At 32.8% G+C, this 20,578-nt stretch overlaps 1 protein-coding gene across 1 annotated transcript; it reads right to left on the bottom strand.

Annotated features, from left to right (window-relative positions):
* Positions 1-10,466: 10,466 nt before the first annotated feature.
* Positions 10,467-11,784, bottom strand: LOC143246188 (small ubiquitin-related modifier-like; the record flags this gene model as incomplete). Its single annotated transcript, XM_076492401.1, is given in 2 exon segments — positions 10,467-11,258; positions 11,713-11,784. Coding segments are annotated over 2 exon segments (132 nt in total), but the record flags the coding sequence as incomplete, so codon positions are not given.
* Positions 11,785-20,578: the final 8,794 nt, after the last annotated feature.

Raw genomic sequence — 20,578 nt, 5'->3', positions numbered from 1 at the left:
ATAAATTTTAAAAGGTCTAAAATTTGTAGAATATAAAATCTTACTATTCGAGCAAGCAAAAATTGTCCGTCTTACCTTCTAGAGTTTTTTGCAGTGCTTGCAGGTAAAATGAGGTGCCCAAGGTTTGTCTTCATCCTCGACAGACATACCGAAGTATGCCTTGTAGGCTTCACACATGTTAGCAGATGTTGTCACAGAGTACGTTTTCGCTCTTGTCTTGATAAATTGGCCACATACATTGCAGAATGTGTATGGAGAATGCTTGCAGCTTCTTGATGCCATCTCTGATAAAATCAGATAGGTCTATGTGTTCACTTAGGCAGCTAGAACTAAACTGAAGTAGTAAGTGATGAGCCCCTGTACATATATTACTATGGAAAGTTCTAGAAATTTCTAAAAGGTTCTTGAAAATTTTCGTAACTTCGACAACATTCGAGAAAATTCTTGTAAGTTCGAAAAAAATTCTCTATCAGTTACTCAGCACTGAATCTACCTGGAATGTTCTGTAAAATAAGTAAATTTGAAAATTTCATTACTCAGATCACAAAAGCAAAGTTTGAAGAGAAAAATAGGTCTTTTCCATTTACTTTAGACATATGCAATTGGGAAATAACGCTTTCTGCCCAGGAACAGGATAAAGTAAAAATTTTGTTACATGGTGTTATCAATTTTAGAACACATTTACAGCTTAAAATGTGATAAATATTTAATGACATCGTGCAGATTCGAGCACGGTTGAGCAGCTTCAAAAATTTAAATTCTATCAAAGGGTCGACCCATGCTTCTTTTTATAGGATATATGTTAAAATAAAATACAAACCAAGAGGTATAACATTTTGCAAACATTCGTGTTAGTTATGTTTACTAAAACCTAAAGGAAAACGTACAAACTTTTATATTTTTATTTTTATTATTTGTTATTAGAACCATGCACACATCATAGAATTTATCACATAGCCAATGTTTATATACTACACTCGTAAATTCAGAAAACTAAGTAATGTGAAGTTGTAAAAATATCAACCAAAACATTTCAACTTTTTCTGAAGTTTGTACTTTTAAACGTTCTGCAAAGTAAATTAACGATAATATTTTTGTGTGCAAAATTAAAAATAAAATAAAATTGATATTGTGGAAGATAATTGTGGTGTTATGGAGTAAGTCTTATTAAACTGGTTATTTTATGCAGGTCATCTTTGGCGACATTTCTGTTAGTTGTCTTTCCCTTTGGTGCTAGTGAACAACATGTACTACACCGAAGACAGTCATCACCTCCGCTTCCTGAAAAATACAGTGTTTATGTCAAACCATTGCCAAGTAACAAAAAACCATCATTCGTTTTCTTTTGTTGGAGAACAAAGACAGCCTCCCAAATTTTCTCTGAAGAAGTTAGACCAACAGAAAGAACTACCTGAATCTTCTTTACCTAAGTATCAGCTGCCTTTAGTTCCTCATTTTCAGACAAAAAAACTAGAACAGTCTTCTAAAGTTCAATTGAGTAGCCCTTCAGTCTCTAAAGCATCTATTAAATTAGAACATCAGGAACTGAACAGTCAATCGCAACACCAATTTTCAACTCAAATAGTTAAATCTCAGTTGCCTCTAACACCACAAGTACAGTCACATAAGAATCAGTCCAATCAGTATGAAAATCATCCCACACTTTCCCCTCAGAGCTACTCCAAGGTACAAACTTCACCTTCCCCTAAATCTCAGCATCAGACCTTGGCCCAGTCTCTAAAAAATCATTACCAACTTCCTATTCCAGCACACACTCTATCACCCCATAAACAGTTTAATTCAGAACAAAGTCAAATACCACAAACTTACTCACTGCAACACAAACATCTCAAAGATGAATCTCTCCCATCCAGTAACTCAGACAAAGCTGATGACATCCAGCATAAAAAAGCTTCGCAAGTGATATTCATCAATGGTCAACCTATTGTAATTAATCCAACAGAAAGCAAAAAAGACACCATCATCAGCAATTAATCAAAACTTCCACGATTCTCATGCATTTCTATCTTCTCCAACCACAGATGCAATTTTCAAAGAAAAGTTATTAGGATCAGTTCAATCTCAAGTACAATCTGTGATCCAAAAGGCTCCAGCATCAGAAATTGAATACAATAAGGGAGGTCCAGCAAGTGACAGAGACAACAAAGACGATGCTTACGTGGTCTACTATTATTATTACTATGATGATTATGACGAACCAAACAATAAAACAAGTCCTTCTTTAAAATTTGATGATATTCCAAACTTGGAAAATTACGACAAGTCAAAAACTGAAACTACCAATGTTAAAAAAGATGTAAGAAGAGTTGGTCAAAGAGGAAATGTTCCCACTAACGTCATTAGCAATGCGTTTTCAGACACCTCTTTATCTAAAGACCGCTCAGGCCAGCCAGGAACGTCATCTTTAAATAACTCTGCTCAGTCAAAAATTGTTGATATTTCTTCCAAACCTGCAAAAGACCCTGTTTTGCCTATTGCTCCGGTATCTAATGTATATCGTTATGGAAACGACGTGTCACGTTTTCCCGTAACCCAAGACTTGGTTAATCATACTACCAAAAATCAAAAGTCAACAATAGTTACTGACATTTCTGTTGAAGATAAAGAAGATAACCTATCAGTGAATCCTGATGTTCAAGATTATTCCACTACTATTTTTTCAGAAGATGACCTATCCTCCAAATCAGACTTATTTAGTTCTGTGAAAGAGAGCGAATCAGGAGCTGAGATAAATGAAATTGTCGAGGCTCAAACTGAGTCACTGACAAGAAGAGATCCAACTATTGAAATAGAAGTCACGAAAACAATAGAATCTACAACAACAGAAGAACCTGTAACAACTACAGTAACTGTTCCAAGCCGTTTCAGTAATCGTCGACGCTTCGGGTCGAGAAGGCCACCAGGGTCGTTTAGATCACGCAGACCATCAGTGCTAGACTCAACTACAGCAAAAGTCGTAAAAACAGAAGCACCAAAAGAAAGTACAGAAAGTGAAGAAAGCACAACAGTCTCTACTACTACCATTAAACCTGTAACTACAACATCTAGTAGATCGAGGTTTCGATCTCGTTTGGGTAACAAAAGATTGAACACAGGATTTAATCGTCAAAGGCCTTCATTTAGAAGAAATCGTTTCAGAGGATCAAATAACGACAGTAACAAGGAAAAGGATGAAGAAGATAGCGAAATTGAGAAGAAAAGTACAGAGAAAGAAACAACAACTACGTCAACTACAACTGTAACAGAATCTTCACGGCCCAAGCCACGACGACGTTTTGGAAGTTTTAGCAGTTCGCGACGTTTTGGAAACAGTCAAAGTAGGTCTTCATCTACAACAGTTAGCTCTGAATCTACATCAAACGATGAAAGCACGACAATCAAAACAACCACTGCAACTTCTCGTATTCGTTCAAGCAGTATCTTTGGTCGTTCCAAAACTAGGTCTCGTCTTTCCTTTTTTCGACGGGGACGAAACGGTTTTAGTCAAGGCAGTAAAGCAGAAGAAGAACCAGAAAATAATGACGATGAAACGGTGGAGGAAGAAGAAAAATCCTCAACTCCTAAAATAGCTGATAAAGCCACTGTTACATCTTTGTCAGTGGAAGATGAAACCACCACGACAACTGACTCCTTAATTAGTAGTAATGAAGACGAATATGATGTAGAAGAAGACAAAGAATTGCAAACATCAGAAGACCCAACAACCACTACAACAGAGAATAGCAGATTTTCAGGGCTTTTTAGAAAAAGGAAACGACCAACATTGTTTAGAAACCGTCCACGTCTTTAACAGATCGCATTGAGATTTTATTGCTTATAAAGACTAAATTGTGCCTGAGACTTGCACATTATTTCAGATGAGTAGGTCACACAGGTATCGAACTATGAAAAAAATACCAACTCATATCCATTTGTATTGTTGAATTTCTGAGTTATTTGGTTTTATTTTTTATGGATTGGTTAAGATTTATTTGAGATCAGAATGATTTTGTTTATTGTGAAGTGCAGATATAGTGTAATACTTTGTTAATAAACGTAAAAAATGTATCCATAACTGTAATATTTAAAAAAATAATAATAAAAATTCACGGAAATATTATGATTTAAGCTTTTACGTTATTTGTAATTGGATGCGTAAAGAAGGCTTAATTTATTAAACTCCAAGAATTTACAATAAGATTGTAGCAACCAGATAGTAATCCTTGTTATGGTAAGTAGCCTACTGAAGTCACCAGATAGTAATTCTGGTTATGGTAAGTAGCCTACTGAAGTCACCAGATATTTATCCTTGTTGCTCGCCCTCCCAGCCGTGGGGGCGTTATAATGTTACGGTCAATCCCACTATTTGTTGGTAAAAGAGTAGCCCAAGAGTTGGCGGTGGGTGGTGATGACTAGCTGCCTTCCCTCTAATCTTACACTACTAAATTAGGGACGGCTAGCGCAGATAGCCCTCGAGTAGCTTTGCGCGAAATTCAAAACAAACAAGTAATCCTTGTCATAGTAAGTAGCCTACTGAAGTCACCAGATAGTAATCCTTGTTATGATAAGTTGCCTACTGAAGTCCTTTTCAAATAATTTTAATCGTCAATTACCAACTCTATGTTTACTTACATTTTGGTTGTTTGCTTAACAAGACCACCATGGAGAACGAAAACGTCATAGAATCTAACTATATACTTTAAACAAAATTACGAACTACCAAGCAACAGCTTAATAATCAGTTCAAAAATAATTTTTCAAAGCAATTTAACCTATATCTTAAATAATCACCAACAGATTTATATCTCTTTTCATTCAGCCGTTAGTACATTTATGTTCATCCCATTCAGTTAGTACTGAATTTTGTATACGTTGAAGTTTCTGTACATGTGTGGGTGCTATGTTAATCCAGGCAGGTGATGCATATTCTATTGTTGGTCTAATGTACGTTTTGTCCCAAAAGGCAAGCAATTTTAGGGAGAGTAATTCAAACCTGCAACCTGTATAATTGGGAGTCGAGCGCTCTAACTACTAAATTATATAACGCCAAGAACTATTAACATGTTGTGAGCAATTTTTCATACATTATAAATTCGATATAGATCTTCTAGTCGGTTTAAACAACGTTTGATCATGTAAAATACGATTTGAGTCACACTTTTATAGTGTTTTAAGTTAGAGTTTTATCTGGATAGTTGCCTGCTAGAGGGCTAATAACACAAGATCTATGTTTATTTGTTTATTATTAAGTACAAAACTGGCTATACACAACCCAGTTTTAAGCAGTGTGAGCATTTACATCGCTGATCTACTGGGCATATAACAATAAAGAAGTTCCCGAAAGTTAAGAATCTAGAAATTTCGTGCACCATGTGGAAACAAATGTACAACATCATACGATATATATTGAAGTAGTTAGTTGATGACTTCATGGATGACGTAGTTCAGTTTTAGTAGTGAGTTTTGGGTTGTTGTTTTTTTATTTATTTTGTAAGTTAAGCGTACTTACTATTATGGTCGTGGTTTCTACTGAAATGTCGTTTCTGAACTTGCGCCATAACATGTATCAAAGTGGATGTAGCCTATAACAAACAATATTGAAGAAATAAAGCCCCTCGGTGGCATAGCAGTACGTCTGCAGACTTACAACGCTAGAAGACGAATTTCGATACCCGTGGTGGATAGAGCACAAATAGCCCAGTGTGTAGCTTTGCACTTAACTACAAACAAACAATTGAAGAAATAAAGTAATTCGTTATCGCTACGTGGACTGGGCCTGTGATTAATTTTAACAAATAAAAGAACCTGCACAACGATAGAACACGGTACAACACTTCTGTTGGGAGTGAGATTAGTTTGGTGAAATATTAAGACAAATCGATCATGCAATGAGATTAAAAAATTCTCTAATGTTTGTGAAACAATTAAAAGAAAGATAAGAGTAAAGGAATAGAAAATTAAAAGAATAAAAATGGAAAATTAGCAAAACAAGATAAAAATAAGAGCAAGAAGAGTTTTAGCAAATTAAAAAAAGGTCATAAGAGGCAGAAATTTAAGAGAGCAGTTAAAGAAAGAAATTAATATTGAAAGAATTATAAACAAATATATATCTGATTAAAAACGTAATCTATGAAATTATTGGTTATTGAAGGATGTACAGAAGGATCACAACAACAAATCTAAAAAAGTGCAAAAGATATCACCGAAGCACAGAAAGGCTGTAATGACTGATGAAGTGCAGAAAAAAAAAAACATGGCTTTAATTGTAAAATAGAAGAAGTACAACAAGATATCAGTGACAGTTTAAATCATTTTAAAAATCAGTCTGTAAATACAAACCTTTTTCTGCATCTCCCTAAGAGTTCCAACCTAAAACACCAGTTACTATTAAACATGGAATCTACTGATCTACAGCTTTCACTATTATTACAATGTGGTGAAACCTGTTATTCCAGGACCTTCCTAAAATATTCTGGTCATGACATTACCAAATTAATTACAGAATTTTGCTGGCAAGTTTAACAACATCGCCCAAAAAAGAAATGAATAGAGAATGATGGAAAGGTATTATAGGAGGTACATATACTTAAGGTCCACGAACTTTCAAGATATTGTGTGACGCACAATCTAATAAGCAAACACTCACATAAAAATATCAAATATGTAACTTACAAAAGTCATTTTTATTGTCATAATTAAATAGATGTGTAGCAATCCTTAATATTTCAAGATGTAGTTTGATAATCTTTTATAGTTAAAATGAAGTTATATAAATTCTTTACCTTTCACTATTTTACAACATTTGTACATTTTTATTGATACTAATTAGCAACAGTGTCAAGAAATAATGATTAGTTCTTTCGAGGTAACGATTTAATAGTAATTGTTTATAATAAAAAAACACCAAATCTGAAGCAAGTACATAAAATCTCATACAATCAGTGTGACTCCACATTACATGTATTTAATTTACTTTGACATGTATATATAGCAATTGATAAATAAATCATTTCTCTAATATAATATCACTTTGGACATTTTGATTTCTAAGCTCAGTTAACTTAAATGTAGCTGTAGTTCTTCGGTGGTACAACTAATGTCAAAAAAAAAAAAAAAGAGAGAGAGAGTACCTGTATCCTAGATGAAAGTTATGTAAATTCATGGTTAACGAAAGGTTATCTTAGGACAAACAATGTTTTCTTTATATATCGTTTATACAAATCCCCAAAACGCCTATAAAAAACAGCAAAACACAAAATATGAAACCGAAAATTTGCATGGATCTCCTCATGGGCCCATCAAACCTTCATGCCAAATACGGTGAAGATCCATCAACAGGGGCAAAGTAGTGGTAAAAAACAACACGAAAACACTCATAAAACGGCAAAATGCAAACCTGAAAACTTGTGTATACTTCTCCATGGACCTAATGAGCCTATATATCAATTTTGGTATCAAGATCCATCCGCACCCTGCGAAGTATTTACATGAACATAAACAGCTAGTACTGTTATATTAATATAGATGGCGATAGTGTATTAGAGCTACGTGTGACGTTTCTTGATGCCAATCCGCGTCCTGATAATAGAAAAGAATAAAGTTCTCTGTGACTGGAAGCGGGGACGAAACATGAAAATCATGACCCTTTTTGCAAATCTAGATGCACACATAATGAAAATTTCGCGAAGTTGGGGCTGCACATCGTGTAAGAAAATGTTTCTTCAGTATCATATTAGCAAGTTTCATTATAGTATGATGGTGACAAAAGCCTTAAATTTTGACGAAGATTTGGATTTTAATTGCTAATTAAATAATGTTTAATTGTTAAATATCGTATTTTAAAAAATTCTGACGGAAACAGTGTTCGATCTCTTAAAATAATTTATGAGTGATCATCTCAATTACTGAAATATGAGAAATAATCGTAAACTTTCTCGGTTAGTGGAGGAACGGAGGTGTCAAAAGATCACTCCACACTATTTTAAAAGGCCTACAATCATACGATTTTCTTTGTTAAATAAATACTTCACTTTCATATAAATCGTTTAAATTTTTTGCATATTAAAATTTTTTCTTACTCTATAATGTGCCAATTTTTCCCAGCGGTAGTGGTGGTGGATGAAGGTGGATTAGTAACCCAAATTTCAATCTCGTTAAAACACAAATGTTTTCACAATTCAACCAATAGGCTCTGGATATTTACTTTTTCAGTATTTTTTCAATTTTTTACTGGAGAGGGCACGTGTGGCAGAGCCTACTATGGGGAAAATATAGCATCGCCACTGATGCTATGTTCTTGGGCAGTTGAATATGAACACAAGGTGTCAAAGGGCCCACAGTGGTTGTTTTGTTGTTGTTTCACAGTCTTCACGGATAATTTTTAAATCGAAAGGTGTGCTGTATTGCACTAATGATACCTGTAAGGTAGCTAAGTTGTTACAAGAACGCAGGTTTTTAAGTTTTTAATCTATAATCTATAATCTTTACATAACTACATAAGTAGTTTTCTTATAAATAACTAAACAACTGTTTGATTCGTAGTTCAAGAAAGTAAGTAAAACAACTTAAAAACTATGTCCTTCTAGTCTTCGTTTACATACACTACATGGCCAAAAGTATGTGGACACCCACCATCACCACTCATATGTGCTTGTTGAACACCCCATTCCAAAACCATGGGCAATAATAAGAAATTGGTCCCTGCTTTGGTACTAAGACAGCCTCCACTCTTCTGGGAAGGCTTTTCAATACATTTTGGAACATGGCTGCAGGATTCGCTCCTTTTCAGCTACAATAGCATTAGTGAGATCAGGCAAGAGGGCCTGGCTCACAATTGGTGTTCCAATTCATCCCAAAGATGTTCAATGGGGTTGAGAACAGGGCTCTATGCAAGCCAGTCAAGTTATTCCACACCAACTTCGGCAAATGTGTCTTTATGGACCTTGCTTTGTGCATGGGGGCATTGTCATGCTGAAAGAAAAAAGGGCCTTCACCAAACTGTTACCACAAAGTTGGAAACACCCAGTTCTCTAGAATGTTATTGTATGCTGTAGCATTAAGATTTCCCTTCACTGGACCTAAAGAGCCTAGTCCAAATGATGAAAAACAGCCCCAGACCATTATCCCTCCTCCACAAAACTTTACAGTTGATACTATGCATTCAGACAGGTAGCCTTCTCCTAGCATCTGCCAAACCCAGATTCGTCTGTCAAACTTCCAGAATAGTGAAGTGCAATTCATCATTCCAAAGAATGCATTTCCACTGCTCCAGAGTCCAACAGCAGTGTGCTTTACCCCAATCCAGCTGATGCTTAGCATTGCACATGGTGATCTTAGGCTTGTGTGCGACTGCTTGGCCATGGAAACCCATTTCATGAAGATCCCGACAAACAGTTCTTGTGCTGACATTGCTTCCAGAGGCAGTTTGGAACTTTGTAATGAGTGTTGCAACTGTGGACAGACTATTTTTACGTGCTACACGCTTCAGCACTTGGCATTCCCATTCTGTGAACTTGTGCAGCCTACCACTTCATAGCTGAGCTGTTGTTGCTCCCAGACGTTTCCACTTCACAATAACAGAACATACAGTTGACCAGAGCAGCTCTAGCAAGGCATAAATTTGATGAACTGACTTCTTGGAAAGATGATTTCCTATGACAGTGTCACGTTGAAAATCACTGAGCTCTTCAGCATGATCCATTCTACTGCCAATGTTTGTCTATGGAAATTGCATGGCTGTATGCTTGATTTTATGTACCTGTTAGAAATGGGTGAGGCTGAAATAGCCAAACCCACTAATTAGAAGGGGTGTCCACATACTTTTGGCCATGTAGTGTACATGCAAAACCTACAAGAAATATCTGAAATAATTATGAATTGAATTTTTCAAAAAAAATATTGACATTAGTCAAAAAATGACAAACACAACAAGAGGCTACGACTTCCCCCTTCTGCATCCACTCTGATCACGAGTTGATTTCCAACTCATGAAACTGAAATATTCAATATAACCTAATTACCGATTTTAATATTTGGGCATGTACAATTTGTTGTCAAGAAAAACTCATGATTTTCTTACTCCTATGGCAACTATTTCTACCAATGGTAAGTTGCTACAACATACATTACTCATTCTGTAACTGAATCCACTTATCACAAACTTACACATAAATGCATTAATGTGATAGTTTTATTCTTTGATAGAATTTCCTTAGTTTTATTAGAGAACTTAGTTTTCTTTCCTTCATCAGAGTAATGTTCCATTATGTGTAACTAACAGTACTGTCTGCCAGAAGGCAGTGGGAGTCTTTCCCAGTGATTTACATTAAGGTTAAGTGCTTATTAAAGAATAATTTTTTTTTCAAATTTAGAAGCTAGCAGAACGTTTTTAGAATTTTGTGCAGCCTGGATATGCACTTTCTGTCAACTATTTTGAAATACATGAAATGCACCATTGACAACGACAGTGAAATTGGCAAACATTTATTATCCATACATTAATAAAGAAAATACTAAAAGTGCACAACCAAATATTCACAATAAACAACTCGTTACAGTAAAACTGAGAAATATTTTATGGACCACTGTAAGTAGAAATAACATACATACACACAAAGAAATCAAGTCACTTTAAGACATTTTTAGAACAAATTTACATTATATTCACAAATAAAATGTGTTACATTTCTCTGCTATAAAGATTTTTACCAACATCACCATTAAGTGGGGTCCTACAATCAGCAACCCAACTACTGATTTCTTTTTCACATTCATGACGTCTGTAATAGGTCCCAAAGTGACATGTTTGGCCATTTGTACAGAAACAGAAAGAGCACATCAGATGTTTCTAACAAGATTAAATTTTACAGCATATTCAACTATTTCAGAAGTTTTTTCATGTTCTAAATTTACAACAGTGATTTAGAAAAAAAGATGATTTACATAATACATTTAGATCACCAATAGTCTTCACAAGAAGACAAGTTTCCACACAAGAACTTCTTGTCAAATTCAAAACACAAAATAATACCTGATATGAAAAGGTGAAAAAAACACAACTGATTCAACTGCTACTTCTAACTAGAACTGAGATGAACTCTTCTTTTTCTGATGGCAAAAACGATAAACTTTTAGGTGTTAAAATATATTTTTAAAGCATTTCCTCCAACTGACTTTGACTGTCACACTTCTGTTTTCTGCTACAGGCCCCCAGTTTGTTCTTGATACACTTCAATCACATCATCATTTTCCATTTCAAGCTTTAATTTTAAAAAAAGTAATTCCATTAATCACTCTTCTTAACTTACTGGGATGAATAAATTCAAATTTTCTAAGTATGTGTGTACAAACTTTATGGAGGATTTTATTCCAAGTTATCAAAATACAGAAAGAAGTGGGTCTAAAAAAAACAACTTATTATTGTACTATTACAAAAAAACTTTAATGCTTTTTCTTATAAAATCATTTTCCTAGTTAATTATATTTTGCATATACAAACTAGTTATACAAAACATTAAAAACATGTCAATTACAAATTGTATTTACAATAATCCATTCACTTATTTATACATCATGGAGAACTTTTACTAAGTCTCCTATAAATTTGAATATACTTCTTTTTGAAACAACTTTGAAATTTATGCTCAGGTATGATACATTGGAATTTCAAGACAAGCTAGGACAGCAATTCCTAATATTTTATCATACACATACCTGTTTGGGCGTTTCATCATCATTTATTCTTCTACCATCAAAAAGGAATCTTAGCGAAGAGACTGGAACACCCTAATAAAAAGAAAGCTTCTGTTACGCAATGACATGCGTAAATAGCATTTTACCACATACTACAGAAAAGAATGTTAAATTTGGAAATATTCACATTAACAAGTGCCCCCTACTGAATAATCAGAGAGGATGTTTTCCAAGTTTATATATACCTTTACAAGAAAAATTAAAGTTAGTACAATTCCACTTTTACATGCCAGGACTAGAACATAGGAGGACATTAAATGTTTTATCACATTCTAATAAAAGCTACAAGAAAAGCAGACTTAACATTTGTATAAATGTTAACAATTCTAACTTGTATGATGTTGCACTTTTGTTCCAAATTTCTTGTATGTGAAACTTTCCTGAAAATTACTTTTATGATACAATGATGTGGAAATATGTATAATATAGAAGTTTCATTCACATTGTCTTAGAATGTTCTTACTGAATGCTAAACATTTGGCACTTTTTTATTTTTCACTGAAAAATATGCTTTGAAACAGTAATGTTCATAACCTGTTATATGAAATGGGCACAAAACCTTCAGGTAAATTTATCAATATCCCACACCTGCCAAACTGAATTACAAGTTGCATTTAAATCTTTTAACCCCACCTTTATTTAAGTTGCTTGTAAACAGCAAAGCATGCTCCAAAAGGTAAAAAACAGTCCAATTATCTCGTATCACTTCTTAAATTTATTCTACATAATATAGCCATTTCTTTTTTAAAATCCACTTCAATGAATCATATCACAGTTCATTTAAAAAATAAAAAGTAGTCAAACAACTGTCACAAAAGAAATCCTTCTCTCTTCCATACTTCTCTTATACAAAAATTTTCAGTAGCAAAAACTGAATGCTATCTGTTCTTAAACTTTTTTACAAATAATATGCAATTAATTCATCAAAATTTATAATCATTTAGCCTTATCAACTGGTTATTCTTTAGTTGCTTATGATACAAGATAATAACAAAACACCTACATTTCAAAGATGAATCATAACAATGTAAATCATACTTTAAAAGAAACAAAAACTGTTTTTACAGTTCTTTTCCAATTTTTTTCAAATCATGAAATATCCATTATTCTGAACTTACATTTCTTCTTATGGAATCAATACAACAAATTCATTACAATTATTATAAAGCCAGTATTTCTCAAAATGATTTTCTCTCTCTCTATACAGGTTCTATGACAATTCACTACTGAACATTTTGCTGCCAATCTTTTCATTACCAAATGCTACCAGTTCCCCCCTTCAGAAGTACAAAAAAGCACAAGACGACTGCTAAAGGTTTATGACCCAGCAGATAAACTACCCTTTATTTATGGAATTTCTCACAGCCCAAATCTTTTTTAAATGTTCATATCTTCCATAATTTTAAATAAAATGTTTCACAACTTAAGAACATTTTTTATTTTAAAAGAGTGCTTCTCTATTACACTAATATTTTACTAACTAGAGTGTTTGTCTAATGAACTAATACTGACAAAAATATTTTTTATTTCATGATGTTAAATGATATACAAGGTGGATGAGAGCTTGACCTAAAATTATCAAACAGCAAAATGACCTGGTAGTAAAACATCCAGTAAGGAAAAGACCAGTAGCAAACTGTCCAGTCACCACTTCCACACAAAGCTTTTACATAAATCTGATCAATATATACTGCTATCATTAATTGTAAGTATGAAGTAATTTTCTTTTGACTGCATCTAATCCTTGTTTTCTAGTGATGAAAATGAAAAACTTTCTATCCATTATTACATTTCTCTATATTCTGCTACTTTAAAATTTTTTTCAGATTTACTGTATCCTAGTACTCAATGTAAACATTTCTAGATTTATATTATGCACTTCTACTACTTAGCTTTACTACTGCACCAGATAGATCTTGTTATTCATAAAGTTCTATGGTTAGTTTTAAAAAATTGAGTATAGCAGTTTACCTCTCTAACAAATGTTTCCTTTCTTTAGAAATATGTCTGGTTTATTCACTCTCTTGGTTAATTAGTAATAGTACTGAACAGAAATTTTATTTCTGTCTTACTTTAATACATTTGTGTTTTCTCTAAATGACAGAAATTAATTTAAAGCCAAGTGTTTCAATTATAATATCATCAGCTAATTATTTCTATTACTTATCCTTGTGCAACAATGTGCTTGCATTTTTATAGTTTTTATTGTTTGAGCATTTTCTTCCATTCATTTTAAAATACAAATTCATATCTCTATTCAGCAGTTGTATGAAATATTATTATTATTATACCCAATTATTTTCTGATGAAATAAATTTTTCCTTCCTGCCAAAACTAACCATACCTTATCTATAAGGTGATTATTTACATTTCTTTCACCCTGACTTGGAATATAGACCAACAAAATTAGAACATTAGTCATCTTGAGCATACTTTAACAAAAGTAAACTTCATTCTTGCTAATTATTAGCATACAAAATATTAATATTTACACCTAAATTACATCATTTAGAGAAACAGGCTTGCTTTTTCCTAAGGTTACACAGTTGTTTAATCTTGCCACGGAGAGAAAAGCAAGCCTCGTCAATCCATAATATGGTAAATATTGCTAATTTATACATGAGCTACAAATAAAAATGACCATTCCTATGTTGCTCCTGACAGAAGTTCTAAAGTGATTGTATCTGCACATATACAGACTCAAGTGTCTTATTCATGACCTTTCAGACTGTTGAATGTAGTAGACTGATGTGTCTGGCAACTGGACTGAAGCCATATTCCTCATGAGAATTTCTTTATCCAGTAAACAAAGTGTCATTTGTCCGACTTCAGTTACAACCTCAAGAGATGTACTGGGACACCATTATAAGTTTATCATCAGCACTAAATTATAGAATGTTTGATGGTAGTTTTGTTCATAATCAGTCATAGTTATTTTTGAACTGGGATTATATTTCCCATCATCTCATTACTTTATCTGCCAAATATTACAGATTTGTAATTATCAGTTTTTGACTTATGGATACAAGAATAGACTAACTTTATAATAACCCTATTTGCCATCTATTTCCATACCTAGATTTAACTCATCCACAAAGTATGTACTTGAATGTTTAGATTATATTTGAACACCTGAATTACTTTTTGAATTGTATCTACTTGAATTAATATGACAAAATTTAAACTAATCTTTATGAACAATACTACAACTAACACCACAAAACAGACTAAAATCGTTCATACTTTTAACATTATACACACACACGCACAGTTAGCTACTATATATAAAATATAGCCTGTGATAACTAGTTTAAACTTCATCTGAAATGCTTCTTTATAGTATTGACTTCCTTACACCTTACCCCAGTGCAAAAAAACAAGCTCTTATTTACAGATATTTTGGAATATATAGAGAAGTCTGTTATTTTGTATTAGGCTTGAAACAAAACAATGGCTAAAAGGAGCATTTTGGGGTGTTTTTTTTTATTTCTAACAAATCTCTGATTAGCAATTTTTCTCTAACTGTTGGACTAGAAAATTATTTTATTGTTTTCATTTAAGATTAGTAGGTTAAAGAAGTTATAGTATCAGAGATAATTACTGAATGTCTTGCACTGGAGCATAATCAAAATTGTTTGAGTGATATATTTCTAAAACACATTTATCCTTAAATGATAAGAAAAGCCTGTAAAGGGTAATAATATTAAGGCAATTACATATTAGCAACTGAACATAATTAAAATTTATAAAGTAAAAAAAACAACATATAATTGATATAACATATTACAAGTTTAATTAGTCATTTTAAGTCACAAAAACTCAAATCTTGTATACTTTCACACTTGCTTTAAGATAACCTCTGTAAAATAGCTTCACAGAATAATGCTTACAGACAAATCACAATCAGAATTCTTGAACTTCTGATAAACACTTCAGCTGAAAAAGTTCTTTAAACTACAATGCCGATCGGCAACACAGTGCCACGGACGAGTTAATTCGTTCTCAATAATACCTAACTTCAACGCTAGATGTCAGTACCACACATGCATTTGACCTACTTGCAAATTGTTTCACTTTCAATTCAAAATGGGATTACGAAAAAAGTTACAAAATGAAAAAAGCATTAGAGTTGTATTTTGAACTTGGTTCAAAGTTGCCGCAGCAGCTGAAATACTTTGCAGTCAACAGGTTAAACCATATGTTAATTAATAAAACCATCAGCCATAAAAGAGTGAAGTTCCAAAATGGATTTTTGCATATCATTTAATCATGTACCTGTAAAATGTCCTTTTCACTCACATTAAGAATCAAATGTGTCAAGAGACAACAACAACAAAATAAAAACAGAATGACTATTCTTACTTGTTTTAACATGAAAAAATGTGTGTCAAATGGTTCACTTCATAAGTTGAAAGTAACAATGGCAACAAGTCTGGGCCTCTGTTAACCCTTTTTCTATGGGCTTGGTATAATATACAAGATTTCATCTACATATTTGAAGACATTTAGTATTTGCACTATAACTTTCGACACAGCAAATGTATCTTCACAAAATTTGGTAGATTTTTTAGTAAAGATTACACTATTTTGCACATAAAAAATCATTTTTCTTAATGAAACATTTCTACTAAAGATTTGTTTGTCAAAATAATGTTTATTTGCTAGTCTAAGTGCAAAGCAGCATCATGTTATGATTGAAAACTATTCATTGTCCCAAAATTTTCAAATATTATTTGCATAATCTCTAAAACTTCTAAAATACATTTGAAACATTTGTGAGACTATATATTTTATGTTACTGTCTATACTCTTATGTTACTTGACTAACCTTATAAACATCATAAAAAATTAGGAAATAAAAATAAATTTTGTTTTCTTTCGTGCTAGAATAACTACATATTAGAACATGAAAATACAAATGTTTAGTATAAGTAGACTAAGTGTTGTAACGCTATACATTTAGTTATTTATTATATTGACCTTCTAGTCATGCCTAGTTAACATTACATAACTTCTTGATGACAAGAAACCCACTTGAACAAAAAAATGTATCTCAGAATGGCTGGTGTGGATATTAACACTTTTATTGATAAGGAGAGAACAACATTTTGACCTTCCTAGGTCATCTTCAGGTTAACAAAGAGAGAGAGTTTGAATGTAACTGTTAACGGACATGTCTTAGGGATGAAAGTATAAACAGATATATGATTTTATGGAATGTTGCAGGTGGACGTTAGGTTATTAATTAGGACTGGAATAAAGGTCTTCCTTTATATTGGTTTAATTTTGGTTTTAGTAGCTGTATAAGTAGGGTTTCTTTGATTTTGTGTTTGTTTATATTTGTTTCCCTACTTAATATCTGGACGTTTTCTATGGTTATGTTGAGTTTATTTGGTTTGCAGTGTTCAAAATGTGTTTTTTTTTGCGTTCTTTGAGTCTAGTTTCCATTTTTCTGCTTGTTTCTCCAATAATGAAGTCGTGGCAGTTGTTGTATTATATTTTATAAATCATGTTGACGTTATGTTTGTCATTGTGGTTTTTACATAGTATGGACTTTAGTTTTGTACCTGATTTTTGAATAAATTTGGGGTTTACTGGAATGTTGCATTTTGTTACGAGTTTTTTCAAAAGGTTGGTTATTTTTTTGCTGATGTTGGGAACATATAGTATGCAGCAGTATATAGTTTTGTAGTTTGTTGTATCTTAGGATTTATTGTTGGTCTAGGTGTGTGCATATAATTTTTTCCACAGTTTTTTGGGGAAATCTGTTGATGAAGTGTCCTTTTATTTTGTTGATTTCATCATTAATTTATCAGGTAAGCATAGTTTTGTGGCTGTATTTGTTTTTTTAACACACTGAGTTTTTGTTTCATGTGCTGAGTCACAGGGAATGTATAATCCAGTATGGGTAATTTTTCTGTTTTAAATTGTGTATCAGCTTCAGTGATTTTGAGGTTAAGAAATACTATTTGGTTAGTTACTTTCTTTTCACAGGTGAACTTAATGTTGGGATGTATCGAGTTAACATAATTGAAAAACTAAGTGTGTGTTCTGTAAAGGTGAATCCAGCAATTTTATCATCAACATACTTGTACCATTACAGTGGCAGGTGTAAGGCTGAATTGATCGCTTGTGATACAATCTTTCTCATAAAAATGTTGGCCATTTATCTGTAGGTAGTTTTAGTTGTATGGAATTCTATAAGGGTTACTTGGGATGCGTTATCAATGGGTTGGGGTCTTGGATATAAAGTTCTAAAGCTGTCTTGCAGGCTTCAGTTGTTGGGACTTCTGTGAAGAAGGAGATCACATCAAAACTGACCATTAAGACTTTACGATCTAGTTGATTAAGAATATATTTCAAGTTGAAAGTGTCTTTGAAAAAGGATCCAGCTGATATTACATATTCAGAAAATGCCACACTATATATTCACCGAGGTTGTAGTTAAATGATTCATAGGTCGACATTATGGGTCGTTGTGGACAATCAGGTTTATGAGGTTTGAGGGGCCATATAGTTGTGGTGTGCACAAGTCGGTTTTACATAGGTACGAATAAATGTTTTCTGAGATTGCGTTGGTTGTTTTCATTTGTAGTTTTATTTTGTTTAACTGGTTTTCACAAGTTTTTGTTGGATTTGTGTTTAGTGGCTTAAATTTGTTTGTATCTGACAAGATGCTCATTTTTTGAATGTATTAATTTGTGTTCATTGTAACTACAGAATTACCTTTATCTGCTTTTAGAATTTTAATGTTGTCTTGTTTTAAGTTGTTGAAAGAATTAATATATTTTGCAAGAGGTTGTTTTAGATTTCTGTGAAATTATGTTGATAGTTTTGTGTGAAAATTCTTTGAAAAAGTTGTTTAAAGATACTGTTTTGAGATGTTTCAGGGAAATAGATGTTTTCAGTTCTACCTGGAAAGATCAGGTTGTTGGTTGTCGGTAGAACTGTTGTCAAAGTTGTCTTCTTTCTGGTGGTTGTTTCTCATTGTTTTGTTAGGGTTTTGAGTTTGTGTGGAGTGGATCACCAGTCTTCGAGATAGGTCTCCCAGACAGGCTTTCATTTCAATGGATGGAATATTTGAGGTGTTACTGCAAAGTTGAGTCCTTTGCTGCATAGGTGTATTTCTTCATTGCTTAATTTTTGGTCAGATATGTTAATTACAAGGTTCGTTGTGTTGGCGTCTTTTTTCTTGTTTGCACCTTAATTTATCTAGTTTCTTGTTGTAGTGGACCTTTTCCTTGTCGTTCTTACTATTGAGTTGATTATGTTGTGCTGTTTGAGTCCACAAATGCCTGGTTGAATGCAGCAGGCTAGCTGATAATATAGATTAATTTTTTTTGTTTCTGTAAGTCATTTAGTTCTTTATATTTTGAGTTTAACATGTCTTTAGTAGTTTTTCTGTAAATTACAGATAATATTTGTACACTGGGTAAAATTCTTGGATAGATTTTTCTTCACAAAATTAGGGATTAGTTTTTCCTTCCAGCACTGTTGGATGACATAAAAATATCATTTCTTCTATTGATGATTTTTTTTATTTAAGTTTTTTAGTTTTGTTAGGATTGCATAAGCATGTACGGTTAACAGTGGCATAATGTTGGTAAGTTTAGGCATAATGGAGTTTAACCAGATAACACAGTACACAAAGAAACACAAAAGACTTACACTTGTCATATAATCACTGTGATGAGGTACTTCTTGATGACGAGAAACCCACTTGAATTAAAAATATATCTCAGAATTGCTGGTATGGGTATTAACACTTTTATTGATAAAAAGAGAACAATGTTTCAACCTTCCTAAGTCATCTTCAGGTTAAGAAAGAGAGAGTTTGAATGTAACCGTTAACAGACATATCTTAGGGACAAGAGTATAAATGGGTACCAGATTGTAGGAGGCGTTACACATATCAATAAAAGTTATAATACCATTACCAGCCATTGTGAGATACATTACATAACTTGTACTGATGTGGTGCACATGTACTCATGTTATGTACCCAATAACATAAAACTGACCTTTGTCTTCTTAGTCTTGGATGTGTGTTAATAGATTAGTATTTTGTAATATACAGTAACATTTCAATTACTATACCTTATAAACACATGCATGAACATTGTGTGTGTGTGTGTGTGTGTGTGTGTGTAGATTATTAATATTTAGAAATAAATTATGAAACTTAATTTTCTTAAAAACATAGAAAAATAAATCAAGAAGAAAGCCAAACAATTATAACTTCTTGCTATGACCTTTGTACTCCATTGCTGCTGGATATAGGCTGCTAAGCCTTTTAAAATTTTCAGCGGAGGATATCAAACAATTTTTTTTTAGATTTTATATATACAGTTGAATAATCACAAAAAATCATAAATAACTACACTGATACCATAGAATTCTACTATACTTTAGTAAGCTTAGTAACTAAGGTGTATTTAGATTTTAAAAAATATGAAACTTAGAGCAGACTAAAGACACAATCTGCTTCATTGAAACTTTGGATCAAGAGAGTGTGGATGCCTCATCAAAGTTTGAAATGGCTGAGAAAACCACTCTGGGAACATTCTAAGTTGTTGAAGGTTATTTACATATCACACATTGAAGTAAGTGTATGGAAAGAGCTTAACGAGGCCACTGTTTGATTCAGTACATAAGTCATATCTCAACAAAATAAAAAGATACAAGGTTCTTATTTTATTTTATATTCTAGCTTGGTAATATGAACTTGAGTTCCAAATTTGTATAAAACTATAGACTTAGTATTTTGACATCACAAACATGTAATTTTAAACAATGCTGCATTCAACATGTGACTCACTAAAATCAA

Source organism: Tachypleus tridentatus, chromosome 3 (assembly GCF_004210375.1).
Source record: "Tachypleus tridentatus isolate NWPU-2018 chromosome 3, ASM421037v1, whole genome shotgun sequence".
Classification (NCBI taxonomy): Eukaryota; Metazoa; Arthropoda; class Merostomata; order Xiphosura; family Limulidae; genus Tachypleus; species Tachypleus tridentatus.
Note: the sequence above shows the minus strand (reverse complement) of the source record. Positions and strands in the feature narration are given on the sequence as shown.